The sequence below is a fragment of the Panthera uncia genome, unplaced genomic scaffold, assembly GCF_023721935.1.
Source record: "Panthera uncia isolate 11264 unplaced genomic scaffold, Puncia_PCG_1.0 HiC_scaffold_475, whole genome shotgun sequence".
Lineage (NCBI taxonomy): Eukaryota > Metazoa > Chordata > Mammalia > Carnivora > Felidae > Panthera > Panthera uncia.
In genome coordinates, this window is record NW_026059622.1 from 13,659 (window position 1) to 36,688 (window position 23,030).

At 38.9% G+C, this 23,030-nt stretch overlaps 1 protein-coding gene across 1 annotated transcript in view; it reads left to right on the forward strand.

Moving 5' to 3' along the window:
• LOC125918137 (YEATS domain-containing protein 2) overlaps positions 1-23,030 on the forward strand; it is a gene marked incomplete at both ends in the record, with an annotated part of 39,670 nt that overhangs the window by 13,202 nt on the left and 3,438 nt on the right. Inside the window, 6 exons of the mRNA XM_049624183.1 lie at positions 5,313-5,571; positions 8,331-8,492; positions 10,642-10,814; positions 11,842-12,000; positions 15,356-15,532; positions 18,464-18,647. Of these exons, the coding sequence (XP_049480140.1) occupies positions 5,313-5,571; positions 8,331-8,492; positions 10,642-10,814; positions 11,842-12,000; positions 15,356-15,532; positions 18,464-18,647 (1,114 nt within the window). The remainder of the gene's footprint in view (positions 1-5,312; positions 5,572-8,330; positions 8,493-10,641; positions 10,815-11,841; positions 12,001-15,355; positions 15,533-18,463; positions 18,648-23,030) is intronic.

Here is a 23,030-nt window from a genome sequence, read left to right on the forward strand (position 1 = left end):
TACTCTTCAGTGTCTGGAGAGAAAATTGCATACATAGAATCCTTACTTTCTGGTTGTTAAAGTAAATTCTGACTTGCAAAGGTCTGTACAGAGCACAAACAAAAACACTGAATCAGAGCATGAATCAAAGTGAAATATTTACAACAATATAGAACAAAGGGTGTCTGCTTTGTGACACTAAAGGAAGTTAGGAATGCAGAGAGAAGTGAATGGGAAAAGTTCACGTTCTAGGCCAAAGTGTTATATTGTAAAAAAAAAAAAAAAAGAAAAAAGAAAGAAAAACTAATTTGAGGTTATAGTGACCTACTTAAGAGTCTTCCTTATGATGTCTGTAGACAGCTGTGAGTAGGATTTTCCCCAGTAGAATTCCAGACTTCCTCATTCTCTCTTTTTTCAAACAAGATGGGGGGAGTTGAGGGGTGCTAATCTTGCCAGTGGTATGCTCCTAGTGGATAAGCTCTGCTAATCAAAACTGCCCTCCTGTGGCCAACTTGGGATACCACATTTTATTTAGCTCTTGGGAGAGATTACATATGTCATATCCTGGAAATTTTGAAGCCGTTGAGTGAGAATAGAGGTTGATACAGCTGAGAAAAGCAAGTTAAGATGCATGGAGTTTTAGAAAAGAAAATAGGTCCAATCCATATGTTTTCCTTTAAGATTTTTTTGCTTTGTTTGTTGGTTTAGGAACACGAAAATAGGGGCGCCTGGGTGGCTCAGTCGGTTCGGCGGCCGACTTTGGCTCGGGTCATGATCTCACAGCTTGAAGGCATATAGGTTCGAGCCCCATGTTGGGCTCTGTGCTGCCAGCTCAGAGCCTGGAGCCTGCTTCAGATTCTGTGTCTCCCCTCTCTCTCTGCCCCTCCCCTGCTCATGCTCTGTCTTTCTCTCTCTCTCAAAAATAATAAACATTTTAAAAAACTAAAAAAAAAAAAAAAGGAACATGAAAATAGATGATGTGTAATTTAGTTCATGCAGTGAATTACCAAATTTGATATATTCAGGAAATGTGAAGACTCTTGTCTTGGGAAAAAAAAGTTTGACTACTATAAAAGAGAAATACAAAAACCAGAAGCCTAAGTTTTTCTTTCACTCATAAAAGACCAGTAGGCAGTTCTAGTATGTCGCTTCGACAATCATCAAGAATCTAGACACTCATATCTTGTTGCTCTGCCATTCTCAAAATTTGGTTCTCAAGTTGTGGGCTAATAAGATAACCATTTTATCTCATGCCACCATGTTTGCATTTCTGGCCAGCAGGAAGAGAAAAGGAGGTGTAAGGAGGTATAACCCAAAATTTGCACTCATCACTTCTCTTCCTATTCTTTTAGCCAGAAATCAGAAGACCAGCCCTAGGCTGGGAAATATTTTATGTGGCCATGTCCACATAGCTAAAAACCGGGAGCTCTCTTACTATGAGAGAAAACAAGAATGGATATTGGGATTCAACTGGCACTTTGTGCCGTATTCCAAAAATGTTTTCCTACGTTAAGAAACTTTTTTTTCCATAAATACACAGAAAAGTTCTTGATTGGGGTGCCTGAGTGGCTCAGTTGGTTGAGCATCTGACTCTTGGTTTCACCTCAGGTTATGATCTCATGGTTTCTGGGTTCAAGCTCTGCTTTGGGCTCTGCGCTGACAATGTGGAACATGTTTGAGATTCTCTCTCTCTCTCTGCCCCTCCCCTGCTTGCTCGTGTGCTTGCTCGCTCTCTCTCAAAATAAATAAATAAACTTAAAAAAAAAAAAAAGCTGATTAATAAGAAGAGTTTATACTTCCACATCTGTAGGGGAAGTGACTATGCCCAGCTCTGGCCACAGCGACACTCCATGTTGCCTTCAGAATGAGGCTTATACAGTCAGAGTAGAGAGATCTGGATTGTTTTAACCATGCCAGTATAGCTGGGAGGATTTTTCTTCTCTATTCTAAGTTAACTTGCTTTTCCCCATTGAGTCTTTGAGTCTTTTCTTCTTCCTTTCCATCCTTCCTTTCCATCCTGCCTTAAACTTACATGAAAGTGGAGAGACTTTGGTAATGAATCCTATAATGCCCATTACCCAGTTTCAACAATTATCAACATTTTGCTAATCTTATTTCTCTTTCTAGGATATTTTAAAGCAGATACCACTTGGTATATACTTTAATTTCTTTTTGACCTAATGAGTCTAGGATTTAAGACTAAGATCCTCTGCCCTAGCCGAATGCTTATCCATTTGGTACTCTGTATCCTTTGCATCTTCATGTAACCTCATAAATTACTGTTCTTCAGTTAATTATAACCAGTGCCATGGAGAGCAGCAGCTATCATTTACTGTGTTCATCATACTGGCTAGGCATTTGATAAACTTATCCTCATTTATGCCTCATGATCTTATCCATATTTTATAAATGAGTTGTCTAAGGCTAAAGCTCACAAACATTAAATAACTTTTCCAGCTACAAACTAGTGGAACAAAACTGGGAGACCAGGTCTGACTGCTTATAAAGTCCCGTACTCTTTGTTCTTTGTTACACGGTGATTTATAACACTTGATTAGGGGACCGTTTTCTTCACATCAGTCATATTGTCCAAGCATGTGGCCAGTGTGTTTTACTGTATTCACATTCTTTGAAAAGAAACCATGTATGATTTATTAATTATTTAACTTAAGAGTTTCATTCATCAGTTGCATGTTTATCATTTATCTTAGGTAATCCTGTTGTTTTTAGTTGAAAAAAGATGCTAAAATTTCAGTAAAATACAATGATATAATCAATACCCATGTATCCTCCACCCCAAATTAACACGTTCATATTTATTTCATCTCATATTTTCTCCTAGTAAAACATGACAGAGTTGAAGTCCACTTTGTTCTTCCCCAGAGCAACACTATCATGAATGTGAATGTAGCTTTCGAGTTCATACTTTGTATTGCATAAATCCATAGCCATAAATAGCATGTAATGTTGTATATTTTGAAGATTTACGTAAAATATATTTTTATATATATATATATTCTGTTGTTCTTCAGCTCCCCTTCCATTCAGGATTTGTACTGTCAGTCTGTTGATGCTGATACATGTAGTTCTAGTGTATGCTATTCCATTGTCTGTCTTATACCACAATTTATCCATTACTCTACCTGTAGACATTAAGTATGTTGCTACATGTTATAGGTATTAAGTTTGTTGACAGTTTTTTGTAATTATAAATAATGCTATCTTGGACATTATGTTCCCTTGAGCACGTGTCTAAGATTTCTCTAGGATACATTTCTAAAAGTAGAATTGTTACAACATGGAGTATGTGAATTTTCTTTTTTTTTTTTTTTTTTTAATTTTTTTTTAATTTTTATTTTTTAATGTTTATTTATTTTTGAGACAGAGAGAGACAGAGCATGAACGGGGGAGGGGCAGAGAGAGAGGGAGACACAGAGTCGGAAGCAGGCTCCAGGCTCTGAGCCATCAGCCCAGAGCCCGACGCAGGGCTCGAACTCACGGACCGTGAGATCGTGACCTGAGCTGAAGTCGGATGCTTAACCGACTGAGCCACCCGGGCGCCCCTGAATTTTCAATTTTAGTGGATATGCCAGTACCTCTCTGGAGTGGCTGTACAAACTTACTTTTCTTTCATCAGGGAACAGATAGATGTTCCTATTTCCCCAGACCCTTTAGCCACTTCTTGGTGTTATCAGAGTTTAAAGTTTTTGACTCCAATCTGATGGGTGAGAAGTGCTTATGCTTTCTCATTTTCACTTTTAGAGAGCAGGTCTTTGGGTATTCTTTTAATCTTGTAAAAGACTCTTTGCAATAGTTCCTGGTGAGAAGTTCTTTTTTATGAAATAAAGAACTAGGAAGTGGAAACCCTGCCCCAATTTACCATTAATTGAATTGTTTCTTGTAATTTAACATCCTCTATTGACTTTGTCTGAAGAGTTCTGTAGTATTTTCTTACTTGAAAGAGTTCACTTTATAATATTTTCAGAACCAGATATTTTCAACTTTCATAATTTGGGTATTGGGTCTTTTAAAAAAATATTCTTGCTTAGACCTTTTAACCAAATGTTGACCTTTAAGGAAATGAAAAATTGGAAGTATTTAGAAAAAGATGACTTTTCTTAAAAATCAGTTGGAAGAAGGGGCACCTGGGTGGCTCAGTTGATTAAGTGTTCGACTTAGGCTCAGGTCATGATGTCATGGTCTGTGAATTTAAGCCCTGCATTGGGCTCTGTGCTGTCATAACTGCTCAGAGCCTGGAGCCTGCTTCAGAGTCTGTGTCTCCCTTTCCCTCTGCCCCTCCTCTGCTTATGCTCTGTCTCTCTCAAAAATAAATAAATATTTAAAAAATCTTTTAAAATGTATATTAAAAAGAGTTGGAAGCAAATACATTAAAAATATCAAGAGGTTATTTCTGGGGCATCTGCCTGGCTTAGTTGATAGAACATGCAACTCTTGGTTTTGGGGTGATGATTTTGAGCCCCATGTTGGGGGTAGAGTTTACTTTAAAAATAAATAAAATTGGGGCGCCTGGGTGGCTCAGTTGGTTGAGCGTCCGACTTCGGCTCAGGTCATGATCTCACAGTTCGTGAGTTCGAGCCCCGCATCAGGCTCTGTGCTGACGGCTCGGAGCCTGGAGCCTGCGTCACATTCTGTGTCTCCCTCTATCTCTGCCCCTTCCCTGCTCATGCTGTGTCTCTCTCTGTCTCAAAAATAAATAAACATTAAAAAAAATTAAAAATAAAAATAAATAAATAAATAAATAAAATTTATGGGGCGCCTGGGTGGCCCAGTTGGTTAAGTGTCCAACTTTGGTTCAGGTTATGATCTCACAGTTTGTGGATTTGAGCCCCGCATCGGGCTCTGTGCTGTCATAACAGCTCAGAGCCTGGAGCCTGCTTTGGATTCTGTGTCAGCCACTCTCTCTGCCCCTCCCCTGCTCATACTCCATCTCTCTCTGTCTCTCAAAAATAAATAAATGTTAAAAAAAAATTAATAAAAATAAGTAAAATTTTAAAATCGGTTATATCTGGAAAAGTAGAAATTTTTTCTTTGTATTTTTGTATTTTCTAAGTTTTTTTTAATTAAAAACACATAAAATAAGTTCTAGATAGTAGCTGGGGTTAAGACAAAAACTGTAGCTTTTTATTGTAATACTATCCAAAATGTGAGAAATGTTTTCACATCTATCATAGGTATCATTCCTAGAGGATTAAATTAAAGTCATAGCTAGAACTTTGCTTTGTTCTTTGCTAGAACAGAGTGACTGTTCTGTTCGAAGAGTCCTTGAAAGGACTGAGAAGAAGCACTGCTGGATTCTTCTCTATTTTCAACAGGTCGTTGGGGTGCCAGTTGGGTCCACTTTACCTTCAGCAGTGAAACAGGCTGTAGCAATCAGTGGCGGCCAAATCCTTGTAGCCAAGGCCAGCTCTTCTGTTGCCAAAGCTGTTGGTCCAAAGCAAGTTGTGACCCAAGGAGTTGCCAAAGCAATTGTGAGCGGAGGTGGAGGCACCATTGTTGCTCAGCCGGTGCAAGCCTTAACCAAGGCTCAGGTCACTGCCGCCGGCCCTCAGAAGAGTGGATCCCAGGGTTCAGGTAACTGATACTGTTGCGAGGCCCTTTCAGCAGCAGCTCTTTCTAAACTGTTCTTTGCTAGTGATTTTTTTCAGTGTTTGGTTCTAAGAAAACCTGTTGGTTAGTGCTATAAGGAGTATATAAAAATATGTTAATCTTCTTCATGTAACATTTTACGTAGAGATCTGTAAGTAGTTTAAGAGGGGTGTGTGTGTGTGTGTTTTAGCAAGAGTAATAGAAATAGAGGGTTTTTCTTGATAACTGCTTTCTGGTCTGACATAATTTTTGTTTGACCTTATCTCCACTTTGGGTTGTATTCAGACTTAAAATCTTGGGATGGTCATTTATCAGCAGCATTTTGAGATACTGATGTATCATTATATTGTATACCTGAAGCTCATGCTATATGTTAATTGTACTTGAATAAAAAAATTAAATTAAAAAAAGAAAACTTAAAAACTAAATAATAGGGGTGCTTGGCTGGCTCAGTTGGTACAGCATGTGACTCGATCTCGGAGTTGTGAGTTTGAGTCCCACGTTCGGTGTAGAGATTATGTAAAAATAAAATCTTAAAAACCCAAAACAATTCCAGAACCAACTTTATATATTCAAAATAAAATAGGGGCACCTGGGTGGCTCAGATGGTTACACTACCAACCCTTGATTTTGGCTCAGGTCATGATCTCACAGTTCGTGAGTTCAAGCAGGTTCTGCCCTGACAGTGTGGAGCCTGCTTGGGATTTTCTCTCTTTCTCTCTCTCTCCTTGTCCCTCTCCCTCCCTCCCTCCTGCTCCCTTCTCCCTCCCTCCCTCCCTGTCTCCCTCTCTCTCTTTCCCTGTCCCCCCTTCCCCCCCCAAATAAATACACTTGAAAAAATATAAAAAATAAATATAAAAGATTCATAAGAAAGAAGAAAAAGAAGGTAGTAGATGTCCAAAATAAAGATTTCAGAGGTGATGAATTGCTGGTGATGACAAAGTCCATTTGTGGCCTTAAAAAAGAGTGCTTGAGATAGATTGGAAGAAATGATCTTGGGAGTTTAGAAAATGAAGTACCTGAGAAGCCAGAGAATTAAACAGGTCATCTGCAGTGCTGTCACTGAGGATGACAGTTGTTGGCATACAGCAAGACTGAGTCAGGAGTCAGTCTTTAGCAAGTGAGGGGAAATGACTAGGGGTTCAGTAAATGAGAGTAGAAAAGCAAGGGGTAAGGTGGTAGAGCCATGCATGATCCTAACAGGAGCCAGCAGGTTTTTCCTCTGGAATGAGGGGTGGTAATGGTCTGAAAGCCAAACTGGAGAGCAAAAAGGCTTCTCTTCTAGTCCTGGCCCTCATACACTGAGGTAAGATTAAAAAAAACAAACAAAAAACCAGCTTTTAGCTAAGGGGCTGCAGAAGAAGTCCTATCTTCAGAAGACTTTTAGTGTTTAGTTACACAAAAAGACATTAAGGTTGAAAGAGGTGGAGATTCTAAAGGGTGTAATTGACCACAGCAGGAATTCCTGGGGGCTTGGTGAAAGAGATGGGGGAGGAGGAGGGCCTGAGAAGGTGGACTCAGATCAGGAATGGAGAGCAGTTTGGGGCTGGACTTCCGGGTATGGGTGACAGACCAGAGAGGTTTGCTGAGATGCATATGGTGTAAAGTGGGATTAGTTCTGGCAGTAGTGGAGAGATAATGGCACTCAGTTTTAATATCAGTCCCTGATGTTTTGGGGCAGCTTCTAGGTTCTTGGTTCCCCAAACCTTGCACAGTGAAGTAGTAATGAGAAGGAGGACTAGTCCAGCAGGCTGGAGGAGGCCATGAGAGTCCTTTGCCTCTGGTGACTCACATGGTTCTGTATGCTTCATTTTGTGGGGATTTGGATTCAGAGCATTTGCAGAAGTTTTGATGTGTAAGTCTCCAATTAAGAATCTCATTTAAAGGTTTACAGCCCTGTGCATTGAGAAGTAAATTCTAAGGGATAAGCGAAAGCTCTTTGACATAGGTAAGACTGAATTATAGTTTCATAGTATATGTGCCAGTTGTTAACTGTGGCATTTTCTTAGTTCTTAGAAAGTGAGAGAGATAAGAAGTCTAGTTTCAAATCAGTAGATTCATTCATCACTAGCAATTGATTGGAGGGGCTTTAAACAATTGGGAGGAAATATACATTCATCCATAAATAAGGTGATTATTTCATTGATTGTCTAAACTATAGTATTTGTGAGAGTAAAAAGAGTTACTATTTTTTTCTTAATTTTTTTTTTTTAACGTTTATTCATTTTTGAGAGACAGAAACAGAGTGTGAGTGGGGGAGGGTCAGAGAGAGAGGGAGACACAGAATCTGAAACAGGCTCCAGACTCAGCTGTCAGCACAGAGCCCGACGCGGGGCTCAAACTCACGGACCGCGAGATCATGACCTGAGCCAAAGTCGGAGGCTTAACTGACTGAGCCACCCAGGCGCCCCAAGAATTACTATTAATAATCATTGGGACACAGGTATAAACTGGAACCGTTCTGGGCAAACTGGGACATATGGTCATCCTATTTATGTACAAATATTCCTTTCTAGTTTACAGCAAGCTCTTCTAGTATATAGATTATTTTTTAGGTAGCAAGATATTTAAGACTGTCCACCTTGTGTATTTAAGAAAACTGTAGAGTTTACTGTGTATGTTTTTCAGTAAGTATCTTACTACGTTGTTTTAATTTTAGAGATAGCATTGACCTCAGTTCAAATTTATCATAACTGTTTTTCCTCTTTTTTTTTTTTTTTTCCTTTTCCCCTTTACCATTTTAGTAATGGCAACATTACAGCTACCAGCCACTAATCTGGCCAACTTGGCAAATTTGCCTCCTGGCACCAAACTCTACCTTACAACGAACAGCAAGAACCCTTCAGGAAAAGGAAAACTGCTGCTGATCCCTCAAGGAGCCATCCTACGAGCTACCAACAATGCTAGTTAGTCCATCATTAAATCTTTGGTTCTTGGGCCTCTGGGTATGTTCATTTCACCCACCCAGGGGCAGCTCTTACCTGTTTCAGGAAGTATTTCCATAGCTCTGTATGATGGTAGTATTTGCCCACATGGATTTAAAACATGCATATAATTTAACTAGAAGTAGGCTTAAACGATCATAGTCCTAGGAGGTGATACTGTTATTTTGTATTTATCTACTCAGAGTTTGGGATCAGATACAAAATACATTGGAGAGGTATGGCTACTGAAGGTGTGTTGAGAGAAACCTGTCCATGTGAACTGTAAACAAAAAAGAGTTCTTCCTTTTCAGTGATATCTAGAAATGTGACACCTGTGGAGAAGTTAGCTGAGAGCCTATATTTATTTTGGAGGGGATAGGAATAGGAGTGGAATCAAGTGTGTCTGCCTGCCATTATTTAGATGTGCATGTTAAGTTTGCTAGGTTTGGAGATGGAAAGAGAAATAGAGAGTCAGCCTTAGTGTACAAGCCTTAAAACCCCAAGGAAATTAGGTGGTTTATCTAGATTGACAAACTTTTGTTTTGACATACAGAGAAAACAATTTGGTGTTGGAAAGGAAAGGTAAAGGGAATTATTTCCCTCTCAATCAGAAGTAAAATTGGTATAACCTCACACCGGTCAGAGTGACTAACGTGAACAAATCAGGAGACTAGATGCTGGCGAGGATGTGGAAAAACGGGAACCCTCTTGCACTGTTGGTGGGAATGCACACTGGTGCAGCTGCTCTGGAAAACAGTGTGGAGGTTCCTCAAAAAATTAAAAAGAGAACTACCCTGTGACCCAGCAATAGCACTGCTGGGAATTTACCCAAGGGATACGGGAGTGCTGATGCATAGGAGCACTTGTACCCCAATGTTTATAGCAGCACTTTCAACAGTAGCTAAATTATGGAAAGAGCCTAAATGTCCATCAACTGATGAATGGATAAAGAAGATGTGGTTTATATATACAACGGAATACTACTTGGCAACGAGAAAGAATAAAATCATGCCTTTTGCAGCATTATGGATAGAACTGGAGGGTATTATGCTAAGTGAAATAAGTCAGAGAAAGATATCATATGTTTTCGCTCATATGTGGATCTTGAGAAACTTAACAGAAGACCATGGAGGAAGGGAAGGGGAAAAAAATAGTTAACAAACAAGGAGGGAGACAAACCATAAGAGACTCTTAAATACAGAGAACAAACTGAGGGTTGATGGTGCAAGGGAAGAGGGGAAAGTGGGTGATGGGCATTGAAGAGGGTCCTTGTTGGGATGAGCACTGGGTGTTGTATGTAAGCCAGTTTGACAAATTATGTTAAATAAGATTTAAAAGCACCCCCCCTCCCCAAGTATAATTGGTATAATAGGTTCACTAAAAATTAGCCACTCTTGCCAAAATGTAGTGTGTGAGCTAGTCGCCATTTTGTTTACTAACTATAATGGGTGATTTCTGCTCTCTCACCCTGGCATTTTTTCCTCCTACTTAAGCTGTAGTATATAAAAGATATGTAAGAAAAGGACAATGTGAGTATTCCACAAGTCACCCAGAGAGCTATTTAGGTTTTAGTTTGTATATATTATGTCACCAAGTGGGAAGTAAAAAAAATTCAAAGGCTTTAAAGTAGAATTTTAAAAGGAAAAAAAAATGGGGCCCTGGAGTCATTATGAATGTGAAGAAAATCAGTTTTTTCTGGGGCAGAGGGCAACAGAAAAGGTACTGTAAAATTACACTAAATTCCAGCAGTTTCACTGAAATCAAATGAGATGCCAGAATGTTTATAAGCACTTCTCTGAGCACATTCCAGTCAGCACTTGGTTAAAAATGTCACTATCACACTCTTTCTTGATGTCCCACACTAAGTCAAAACTCTTGTTAAAGTTAAGTTTTTCATTGTACCGAGAGCTGAACTAGTCAACTGTCCTTCAGTTGGAAGTAGATCAGTCTTCAGTTCTAGGATGTTCTTCTCACTCTTGTCACAGAATAGATACATTACAGAAAAGAAAGGAGAAAATAGAAAAGGGAAGGAATGTCGCTGTAAGGGAAACATCCCTCTGGGCTCATCTATCTTTCTGTTAAGCCTCTTAATACCTTTTCTGATGTTGCTGTCATTTCATTGTATTTTCAGACCTCCAGTCTGGCTCAGCTGCGGGCAGTGGTAGTGGCGGAGGCAGCGGTGGCAGCGGCAGTGGCAGCGGAGGTGGAGGAGGAGGAACAGGAGGAACTCAGAGCCCTGCAGGCCCTGGAGGGATATCCCAGCACCTGACTTACACATCTTATATCCTAAAGCAAACGCCTCAGGTCTGATCGTTTGTGACTGGTGTCTTTTAAATCCTTTGGTTCCTTAATAACTGCCTTTAATTATAGTGGATTTATCTTTACATCTCTGGGATCAGGAGTCAATACTAACATTTTAGCTATGTTATGAATCTATATTATTTTGGGCTTGTTTTATGTTGAGACAAGAGGTCCTAGACATTCAGAAAGACTTAAGTAACTTTCCCAAGATGTCTCTGCTAAGCCAGTGATAGAATTTGGATTTAAACCCAGATCTTTCTGACTCAAAGAAAGATTTTTCCTATGCTTTTGCCTTCCAAATCCATGAGTTAGTGAGTAGTGTTCATGTGCAGTTGAAAATTTTCTCTTGGAAGGGAGTAACCAAAGAGGTACTATCAAGTTAAGGTATTTGGAGTTAGGTTGGATTCATGATTAGGAACAAGTTTCAACTTTCTTTCCCCTCATTGCTAAAGTCTTGACTCCTCTTTAAGAATTTTTGTTCTCAATGTTCTTACTAAGGATGGATAGTTATGAATCTTGAAAATTAAATCCAGATTTAAAGACTCGGTTGTGGGGCGCCTGGGTGGCGCAGTCGGTTGGGCGTCCGACTTCAGCCAGGTCACGATCTCGCGGTCTGTGAGTTCGAGCCCCGCGTCAGGCTCTGGGCTGATGGCTCGGAGCCTGGAGCCTGTTTCGGATTCTGTGTCTCCCTCTCTCTCTGCCCCTCCCCCGTTCATGTTCTGTCTCTCTCTGTCCCAAAAATAAATAAAAAACGTTGAAAAAAAAAAATTAAAAAAAAAAAAAAAAAGACTCGGTTGTAAAACTTGAGTTTTTAAGCAGCCTGCTCCACAGCTACTGTGCAGAGTTCTAAAAGTGGGGAGAGCTTTTGGGAGGGACCCTGAGAGCAGAGCTGTTCCTTACAATTATTTTGGCTGAGTTGGAGAATTCAAGGGGGACATTGTAGCTTGTAACATGGGACCTTGTGATTTAAAGGGTCAGGACAAGTCATTTGAACTTAATAATTACTGAGTAGGTCTTTATTTGTTTCTAGGGCACATTTTTAGTTGGTCAGCCATCACCCCAGACATCTGGAAAACAGCTGACTACTGGGTCAATGGTCCAAGGAACGCTGGGAGTCAGCACATCTTCTCCACAAGGGCAACAAACATTAAAAGTCATCTCTGGACAAAAAACCACTTTGTTTACCCAGGTAAATAAACACATACCCCAAATACAAGGTGGTTATGGCATTTATTAAAACTTTTACAGCTTATCCTTTTCCACAAAGAAATTAAGGTTGCCCAAGAAAATGAATAGTAAGGGGCACCTGAGTGGCTCAATCAGTTAGGCATCTGACTTTGGCTCAGGTCATGATCTCCAGCTTGTGGGTTTGAGCCCCATGTCGGGCTCTGTGCTGACAGCTCAGATCCTAGAGCCTGCTTTGGATTCTGTGTCTCTCTTTCTCTCTCTGCCCCTCCCTTGCTTGCACTCTGTCTCTCTCTCTCTGTCTCTCTCAAAAAATAAACATTAAGAAAAAAAAAAGAAAATGATAATAAAACAGTATAGAAAAATAAGAATAAAATCTTGAAATTTGGGAAAATACAAGTAGAATGAGAAGATAAGGCCAGAGTTATTAGATATGCAAACAGCTATGTCCTATATAATTAATAAAATTTGCCAAAGCAAATCAGAAGCATGATCAGTTATAAAATTCAGTTTGTGAGAGGCAAAACAATACCTACATATTTCCTTAGAAGAAACAGAGGTTTTCTTGATACTTCATTCTAAAATGTCTCTGGAGGAACTTCGTGTGGGAGATTCTGAATAGTGTAGTAGGTGATGCCATCCACAGTATCCATGTACAGTTGATCCTTGCACAACAGGGGGTGGGTCAGGGGTGCCAACCTCTCTCACAGTGGAGAATCCTCATATGACTTTTGACTCCCCCCAAACTTAACTATTAATAGCCTTACCAATAACATAGTTGACTAGCACACATTTTGTATGTCATATGTATTATATATTGTATTCTTACAGTAAGCTAGAGAAAAAATGTTACTAAGAAGATCATAAGAGGGCACCTGGTGGCTCTGTTGGTGGAGTGTGTGTTCTGGATCTTGTGGTCATGCGTTCAAGCCCCATGTTGAGAGGTAGAGATTACTTAAAAATTAAAAAAAATTTTTTTAAGTGTTAAACCAGCCCTGCATTCCTGGAATAAGCCCCACTTGTTTGTGACATGTTATCCTCTTTTAATGTATTGCTGGGTTTCATTTGATAAAATTTTGTTTAGAGTTTTTGTAAGGGTTATTGGTCAGTGGTTTTCTTTGTAATTCCTGTCTGGTTTTGATATCACATAAGTGAATGAGTTAGAAACTTTTCCCTCTTAAAAACAAAAAACAAAAACTTTTCTCTCGTTCACTTTTTGTGTAAAAAATTTTATGTAGAATTGGTATTATTTTTTTCTTTAACTAGAATACACCAGTGAAGCCATAATGACCTCAAGTTTTCCTGATTGGGAAGGTTTTTAACTACAATTTCAATTTATTTAGTAGATACAGAACTATTCAGGTTATTTGTTTTACCTTGAGGAAGGTTTGGTAGGTTATATCTGTAAAAAAGGAATTTTTTCTCCATCATATATTTTTCATATTAGTACTGTTTCATTTCTTTGAGTACTAATTTCCCTTTGGTCAGATGCACTTAGTATTTTAAACAGATATGAGGCCCTAAAATTCTTCAGGCAGTTCTTTAAAATCTTAGCTTATTTCTTCCTACCTGCTTATGTTGCAGCTAGTGGAGTGACTTTCTTCCTGTTCTACCACTGCAGAACAATTACTGTTGCTTTTTTTCTTTTTTTAAGTATATTTATTTGGGGGGGTGGTGAGAATGAGTGGGGGAGGGGCAGAAAGAGAATCCCAAGCAGATTCCATGCTATCAGCACAGAGCCTGATGTGGGGCTCAATCTCACAAACTGTGAATTGATGACCTGAGCCAAAGTCAAGAGTCGAGCTTAACTGACTGAGCCACCCAGGCGCACCTGTTGCTTTTTAATAAGGTATTATTTACATAAAATAATGCATAGACCATATGTGTACTGCTCAATGAGTGTTGACCAGTGTACAAACTCATGCAAGCACTATCCCAGTCAAGTTACAAAACATTTGTCACTCTAAAACATACCCTCTTTTTTTTTTTTTTTTTTAAATGAACTATACTATTATGAACATTCTTGTATAGATGTTTTGTACTGTAAAATAGCTAGGTCCTAGGGTAAGTATATGTTAATAAGAAAGTTATAAGGTGGCGCCTGGGTGGCTCAGTCGGTTAATTGTCCGACTTCAGCTCAGGTCATGATCTCGCAGTCTGTGAGTTCAAGCCCTGAGTCAGGCTGTGTGCTGGCAGCTCGGAACCTGGAGCCTGCTTCGGATTCTGTGTCTCCGTCTCTCTCTGCCCCTCCCCTACTCACACTCTGACTCTCTCAAAAATAAATAAAACATTAAAATTTTTTAAAAAATAAGAAAGTTTATAAGAAACTGACAAATGGTTTGCAGAGTGGTTGTACCATTTGACTCTCCCATAAGTAATGTGAGAGAGTTACAGTTGCTGTTCATTCTCACCAATATGGGAGACTGTCATCCTTTTTAATTTTAGCCATTTTTGTATGGCTAAGATTTTTGTATGTATCAGGCTCCAATGGCTACTACTTCTGCATTCTAATCATGGCGCTTCCAGTTACTAACTGTATGACCCTGGTAAAATTACTGAGCTTAAGTTCTTCATCTGCAAAATGGGACTAAAATCTACCCTATAAAGTTTATGAAAAGATTCGTTGACATAAAATACATGAAAGTGTTTTTGCCATTACTGACACACAGTTCTAGGAACTGATAAATGGTATCTGTTTGTAGGGTGTATTAATTTTGGGCAGTAAGCAGTCATTTAGGCCACGGGTCAGTGAACTGTGCCCAAGGCTTCCTATTTTTATGAATAATATTTTACTGGAACACAGCCACACCTGTGTAACAGTAGAGTTGAGGAGTTGAAACAAGGACCATATGGCCTTCAGTGCTATAAATGCTTAATGCCATTTACAGGAAACGTTTGCTGAGCCTTAATTTAACCCACTAAAACTATAATTTGTTAATGGTACTACATTTGTTGAGCAATAATAAAATGCTAAGGTACTAGCCTAGAGCACTTACCCATTTAAATCTGGCCCATATTGTTTAGATTTTCATGTTTAAAGATTACACATATATTTAAGAGCATTTTAGGCTCCATTATTTTGATAACAAATGACCTAGTATCTTTGAAGTCACTATTGCCAAATAGTGACTTGTAAGTGCATTCATTCACTTGTTCTACATTAGAGGTAAAGGAACATTTGTATGTAAAATGTCATAAACTTGAGTGTTTATTGGAAAGGTGCACAAACACCTCCTATGTTTTTGATTAGCAAGACTTTCTTGGATGTGCTTTAATTCTTGGGGCCTGTGTATGTAAGGAATAAATTATGCCTATAAACCAAGGCAACATTATTACTTCAACTGATTTTGTTTCTGCAGGCAGCCCCTGGGGGACAGGCATCACTAATGAAAATATCTGATAGCACACTGAAGTCTGTACCAGCCACTTCACAACTCTCAAAGCCTGGAACCACAATGCTGAGAGTGGCAGGAGGGGTTATCACAACCGCCACTTCCCCAGCTGTGACCCTCTCAGCAAACGGTCCTGCACAGCCGGTGAGAATTAGCACAACAGTAGAAAACCATAATGAAACATAAAAGTATTAAGGTATTTAGCAGGTATGTCAGTGGGCCATATTCTATTTAAAAAAAAAAAAAAAAAATTGGAGTGGGGTGCGCCTGGGTGGCTCAGTTGGTTAAGCATCTGACTTCGGCTCAGGTCCGGATCTCATGGTTTGTGGGTTCCAGCCCCATGTTGAGCTCTGTGCTGACAGCTCAGAGCCTGCAGCCTGCTTCAGATTCTGTGTCTCCTCCTCTCTCTGCTCCTCCTCTGTCTCTCAATAATAAATAAATGTTAAAAAAAATTTTTTTTTAATTGGAGGGGCACCTGGGTGGCTCAGTCGGTTAAGTGTCCAACTCTTGATTGTAGCTCAGGGCATGATCTCGGGGTTCATGAGATCAAGCCCCATGTTGGGCTCTGTGCTGACAGTGCCTGCTTGGGATTCTCTCTCCCTCTCTCTCTCCTCCTGCCCTCCTCATCTCTCTCTCAAACTTTAAAAAAAATTAAAAATTAAAAAAATTAAAAATCAATAAAAAAATTGAAATATAATTCATATGCTATAAAATTTACCATTTTAAAGCATACAGTTCTGTGGTTTTTATTATATTCTCAAGGTTTTGCAACCATCACCACTTTCTATTTTAGAACATTTTTTTAACATTCCTAAAAGAAACTCCATACCCAATAGCAGTCCCTCCTACCCCCAGTACTAGGCAACTACTCTTCATGTCTGGCTTCTTTCTCTTAACAGTATTTTCAAGGTTCATCCAGGTTGTAGCATGTATCAGTATTTTTTTATACCTGAATAGTCGATATCCAGTTTTATGGACATACCACATTTTGTTTACACATTTATTTATTTTTTAATTGTTTATTTATTTTTGAGAGACAGAAAGAGAGTGTGAGCAGGGGAGGGGCCGTGAGAGAGGGAAACACAGAATCTGAAGCAGGCTCCAGGCTCCAAGCTTTCAGCACAGAGCCTGATGTGGGGCTCGAACTCACGAACTGTGAGATCATGACCTGAACTAAAGTCGGATGCTTAACTGACTGAGCCGCCCAGGCGCCCCTTGTTTATGTATTTATTAGTTGAAGGACATTTGGGTGGTTTCTACCTTTTACTTATAATCAGTAATGCTACTATGAACATTTATGTTCAAGTTTTTGTGTAATGATAGGTTTTTGGTTTTTCTGGCTAATTGTAGGAAGGAAATGCTGGATCATATCATAAACTGTGTTTAACACTATGAGAAGCTGCCAGTTTTCTCAGGCAGCTACACCATTTTAGACTCCTACCAGCAATGTATGAGGGCTCCCGTTTTTCTACATACTTGTTGACACTTGTTCTTTTCCTTTTTTTGTTGTTGTATCCATTCTAGTGGGTGTGAAATGGTAATCATTGTGGCTTTGAGTTGCATTTCTCTGATAGCTAATGATAGCATCTTTTAATGTACTTATTGTCCATTTGTGTATCTTCTTTGGAGAAATGTCTATTCAGATTCTTTGCCATTATTATTCTAGATACAAGTCTCTTACCAGATTTACAAAAATTTTCTACCACTCTGTGGTCCATCTTACCACTTCCTTGATGATACTCTGTGAACCACAAAACTTTTTAATTTTGATAAAGTTCAGTGTATTTCTTTTATTGCTTATGCTTTTGGTATCATAGCTAAGAAACTATTGCCAAATCCAAAATCATAAAATTTAAGCCAACATTTTCATCTAAGAGTTTTATAATTTTAGCTCATGTATAGGTCTTTGATCCATTTGGAGTTAATCTTTATATGGTGTGAGGTAAGGGCCAAACTTCATTCTTTTGCATGTAGACAGTCAATTGGCCTACCAACATTTAAAGTCTGTTTCCCTTTTGAATTGTCTTGGCACCCCAGGGACTTTTTTTGAAGCTGATTTTGCTTGCTTTTTAAGGTTCATCTCCTACAACTACCTCTCATGCCTGTTATCACTCTACTTTGCATGTAGTCCCATGAACATAACCATGTTCTTTCATGCCTCTCTTTCTACCTACTATCTTCTGCTAAGAAACATTCATTTCCCCCTTTTCCTGTCTTGAATCTTGAAGATCCCCCTAAAGTGCCATTTTTGTACATGAAGCTTTTCCCAATACTCTCCTCTCCCCATCCCTAGGCAGAAATAGTAATTTTCCTCTCTGTTTTTTTTTTAAAGCATACTTATTTATTCTGAGAGAGAGAGAGCATGGGCAAGGGAGGAGCAGAGAGAGAGGGAGAGAGAATCCCAAGCAGGTTCCATACTATCAGCGCAGAGCCCAATGCAGGACTTGCTCTCATGAACCATGAGATCATGCATGACTTGAGCCAAAATCAAGAGTTGGACTCTTAACCAACTGAGCCACCCAGCATCTCTTTTCCTCTCAGTTTTAATGGTGCCTTGTACCTATGCCTACTATACCATTCGTCAGTCAACCTGTTTTCCTTGAGGGCTTTTCTCTCTGGGCTTTAGGATTTAGCACTGTGCCTGCCATGAAGTAGATGTTGGTTGAATGAATGTGACAAACATTATAGTGAGTTTTTAATAATGCTCATTTTATTCCACTTTTATATTCTGAGATTATGTCCTCCTTTATTTGGTATTGAAATATCCTTTTATAAAGTGATGTAGTAGGTGGTGAGTTTTTTTTTGTTTTGTTTTTTTGTTTTTTAATGTGATAACACAATGATGCCTCCTTGTTTTATAATTTTTTAACTTTGCCTGGTCTGTGAAATCTTTAAAAGTTTAGGAAACACTAAACTAGAGAGGCGCTCTTTTTAAATGCATGGTATTTAATAGGTAGGTAATACAATAGCTAATAGATAACATGTATTGAGTATGCTATCTGCCAGTTACTGTTCTGAGTAAGTTACATTGCTTTCTTCTTAATTTCTATTATTTTCCGCCCTGTGTGTGAGCAGTCAGAAGGAGCAGTTCCCAGTTCATCATCTGCTGTAGGCCCTGTAATGAAAACTTCTGGGCAGCAGCCAGTGTGTGTGAGCCAGGCCCCCGTGGGAACCTGCAAGCCTGCTGCTCCCTCTGTCATCAGTGCCACGTCCCTGGTGCCCACACCAAACACAATCTCTGGAAAAGCCACCGTATCAGGTCAGTTGTATCATAATATTTTTTCTCTCTCCCTTCTTTGCGCTAGAATATTTTGGTCTTAAGCAGTATTTTGTATAAGTTAAAAAAAATTAACCCAGCAACATTTTCCACATAGCTGCTTTTCAGGTAATTTATTTTTCTTTAAAATCTACACAAATGGGGCGCCTGAGTGGCTCATTCGGTTAAGCATTGGACTCTTGATCTCAGCTCAGGTCTTGATCTTAGGGTCGTGAGTTCAATCCCACATTGGGCTCCACACTGGGCATGAAGCCTACTTAAAAAACATAATAATAATAAAATAAAATCTACATGTGGATTTTTAAGTCTGAGCTGGTTTCATGGATTGAATAATAATTTTTAAGTGATATAATAAAACTTTAGCCATCTGGAACTCTGGAGTATTTTAGCTGCTTTCATAATGTAATTTTGTGGAGAACTGAGAGTTTACTCTCCTTAAAGTAACATTATCTTTTTTTTGTTTCATCATCAGTTTTGAATGGAACATGTTACAAAACATTATCCATACTCTTTGCTTTCATAAACAAAGTATATAAATTACCCTTGATGACTCCAAGTCACGATTTTTAACATTAGTTATTATACTGGGTAGTGTTAGAGTGATGTGTATGAGGCCTGGTAAGGTGTATATTTTTTGTGCCAGCACTAAATGGTCCCAGAAGAGTGTGTCTTTTACTTCTTTGGTTAACTTGCAGCATAAATCCTGGAGCCGGGTTGCCTTAGTTAAAATAACTTGCTTCATTTTCCTTGGCTGAAAATCAGGTTGATAATAATACCTACCTCATACAGTTGAGAGAATGAAATGAGTTAATATGTAAATGGTTAGAATGCTGTCTGACATGTAGTAGCTGTTATATAAATAATGGCCGCTATTAGCGTGTTTAATGTTGTGTAGTCCACATTCCTTTTAATTTTAAGATCTGAAAAGCTGTGAAAACCAAAGGTGTTTTTTTGTTTCTTTGTTTGCATAACTAATTTTAGTGTGAAATCTGACCTTCATTGACAGGCTATTTGTACGACTTAAAATGAAAATTTGTGTTTTGCCACAAAAATACTAAGGTGCTTGGATGACACTGTGTGGCCCCACATGCCAGGGGACTGATATAATATACAGCATTGCTTCTCAAACTTGAAAGATCAGTTTTTCTGCTTGTTTTTCTACAATCTAATACAGACAGATACTTCTGTAAAATACTGTAAGAACGTCAGCAGGGGTGCGTGGGTGACATTAGTTAAGCGTCCAACTCTTGGTTTCAGCTCAGGTCATGATCTTGCAGTTTTGTGGGTTTGAGACCCACATTGGGCTCTGAGCTGGCAGAACAGAGCTTGCTTGGGATTCTCTCTCTTTCCTCCTCTGTCTGCCCCTCCCTCCACTTGCGCTGTCTCTCTCTCTTTCTCTCTCTCTCTCTCAAATAAACTTTTTGAAAAAATTATTTTTAAAAATGTCAACAACAATGTCACAATGTTACAGAAGTTTCCAAACACTCTTAGTTTTTGTATTGCCTTGTTGTAGATTGATAAAAGCTTATCAGGTTGCACTGACAGAAAAAACTGTCGCTGAGATATATGTTACACACACACACACACACACACACACACACATTAATACATGCATGCACACACATAACCTTAGTACCCTTGGATAAAAGATTGTGGATGTTGTTCTTATAGCTGTTATTACTACATTCCACACACAACTCCAAACCAAGCCCCTGTATCCTTTTGTTTTTTGGCTAGTTCAAGACCAAAAGATTAAAGCTGGTAGAGTTTCCCATGACTTCCACCTACCTGCCAGTTACCATTGACGAAGTTCTAGTACAGGGAGTGCTGTTCTTTGCTCATAGAATGTTCGCAGGCACCATGTTAAGCCCGGAGTAGAAATTACAGAAATAGAGGGTTGCTATTATGAGAAATAAATGCCCTCCCATTTTCTAATTAAGTATTTTACATGAAATAAATGAAATCTTCCTGCTTTAAGTTCTTATATCCTGGGATGCTGCTGATGAAATTTGCTGTATATAATGTTTTCATAAAGTAATCAAACTATTTTCTGCTGCTCATTAATTTTTTGTGTGGGTGTTGACTCTCTTTACATAACTGAGGTATAATTATTAATTTTTTAGTTCAATTTTTTGTGTACATTATGGACTGTTCTGAACAAGGTCATTATTAGGACTGGAGCAGAGTGAGCAAGGGAGTCAGAGTGATGGGGGCCAAGTCACATAGGGTCTGTGTAGGTCATTTTAAGAACTTTGACTTTCAGGGGAGTCTGGGTGGCTCAGTCAGTTGAGTGTCTGCACTTGATTTCAGCTCAGGTCATGATCCCAGGGTCATGGGATCGAGCCCTGTGTCGGGCTCCGGGCTAAGCATTGGAGCCTGTTTAAGGTTCTCAATCTCTCTGTCTCTCCATCCCTCTGCCCCTCTCCCTTACTAGTGTGCTCTCTCTCTCTCTAAAATTAAACATTAAAAAAAAATTTTTTTTAAATAAAAAGATCTTAAGAACTTTGACTTTTACACCAAGGGAAGCCATTGGAGGGTTTTAAACTAAGGAGTAACATTATCTGCCTTACCTTTCAATAGAATCACTGGCTGCAGCATTTAGACTAAACTGGGGGACACAAGATAGAAGCAGAGAACAGACCAAAAAGTGGACACTAAGAAAGAAAATTCGGTGATGTGTCAGGAGTCCTGGCAACATCAGACTAAAAGGAGTTCCAGAAAGAAAACAGGAAATAGTGGGAAGAAAATGATCCAAGAAATGAAACAGTTTATCTCAGAATTGAAAAGAACAAACTCCCAAGTTCAAAAGACAGTGTCCAACACAATGAATGAAAGGTGCTTCACACAGAGGCACAGTTTGTTCACAAAATCAGAACACCAGGGACAAGGTGAAAGTCTTACAAGTTGTCAGAAGAAGAAGTAGAAAAACTCAGAAATTACATTATCATTGGGCTTCTCAGCAGTACTGGAAGTTGTGATACTGCTTTTCAGAATTCTAGGGGACAATTATTTTCAGTTGAGAATTCTGTAGTCAGGCAGATTGTTATGGAGAGTGAGGGCAGAAATATTTTCTGACAGGCACAGTTCTAAATGTATTTCCTATGTGCCCTGTCTCAAGACATTACTAAAATACATGTTTTTTATCAGAGCGAAGAGGTGTAGACTTAGAAGAAGAAACAGGGTCCGATATAGAAGGAAGGTAAAGGGAAGTCCCAGGGTAATGGTGAAGAATGTTTGCAGTATGACAGCTGTGCAGCAGGCCTAGGAAACAGAGTGGAGCAGATCAGAGCTCTTCAGAAAAGATACCTTTTATAAAAATGGAACCATAAGAGAGATTTGACTGCAGGGAGAATTATGTAAAGGAGCAGCTTATGGCATTTTTGAGGGAAGTGGGAAGACTTAGTAAGATTTTGAAGGAGAGCCAAGCAACTGAAAAAGGAGGAAATGTTAACACCAGAGAACAAAATGGAATCGTTGTATGGTATTCTTTGAATCAGTAGAGAACAGTTCTTGGTGGACAGGGAAAGAGAAGGTTATAAGTGCCTTAAAATGCCCAGATCTACACTAATAATAAGTCAATGTGTAACATCAAAATGTTACATCAAAATTAGTCAAGGCCTGTAGTATACATTTTCTTTTTAAAATACTGAGATATAGGGGCACCTGGGTGGCTCAGTCAGTTGAGCGTCTGACTTTGGCTCAGGCCATGATCTCACAGCTTGTGAGTTCGAGTCCCGTGTCAGGCTCTGTGCTGGCAGCTCAGAGCCTGGAGCCTGCTTCAGATTCTGTGCCTCCCTCTCTTTCTGCCCCAACCCACTCACATTCTGTCTCTTGCAAAAATAAAAAACATTAAAAATAAATAAATAAATAAATAAATAAATAAAATGCCGACATATATATTAAAAAACAGGGCCAAAACGGTTGAAAGTGGATACTGCTAGGGAACTACATGAGGATAGGAAGGTGGAGGAAAGGATGACTATATTTAATTAAAAGCCTTTTCAGCACTTTTTTTACTTTTCAACTGATAAGCATGTAATATTTTGATAAAAATAAGAATTTGAAAAATATGAAAAATCGAGTCATTGTCCTTTTTTTTAATAGTTTGTTTTTTTTAAATAGTTTATTTTTTAATTTATATCCAAGTTAGCATATAGTGCAACAATGATTTCAGGAGTAGATTCCTTAATGCCTTTACCCATTTAGCCCATCCCCCCTTCCTCAACCCCTCCAGCAACCCTCTGTTCTCTATATTTAAGAGTCTCTTATGTTTTTTCCCCCTCCTTGTTTTTATATTATTTTTGCTTTCCTTCCCTTATGTTCATCTGTTCTGTATCTTAAAGTCCTCATATGAATGAAGTCATA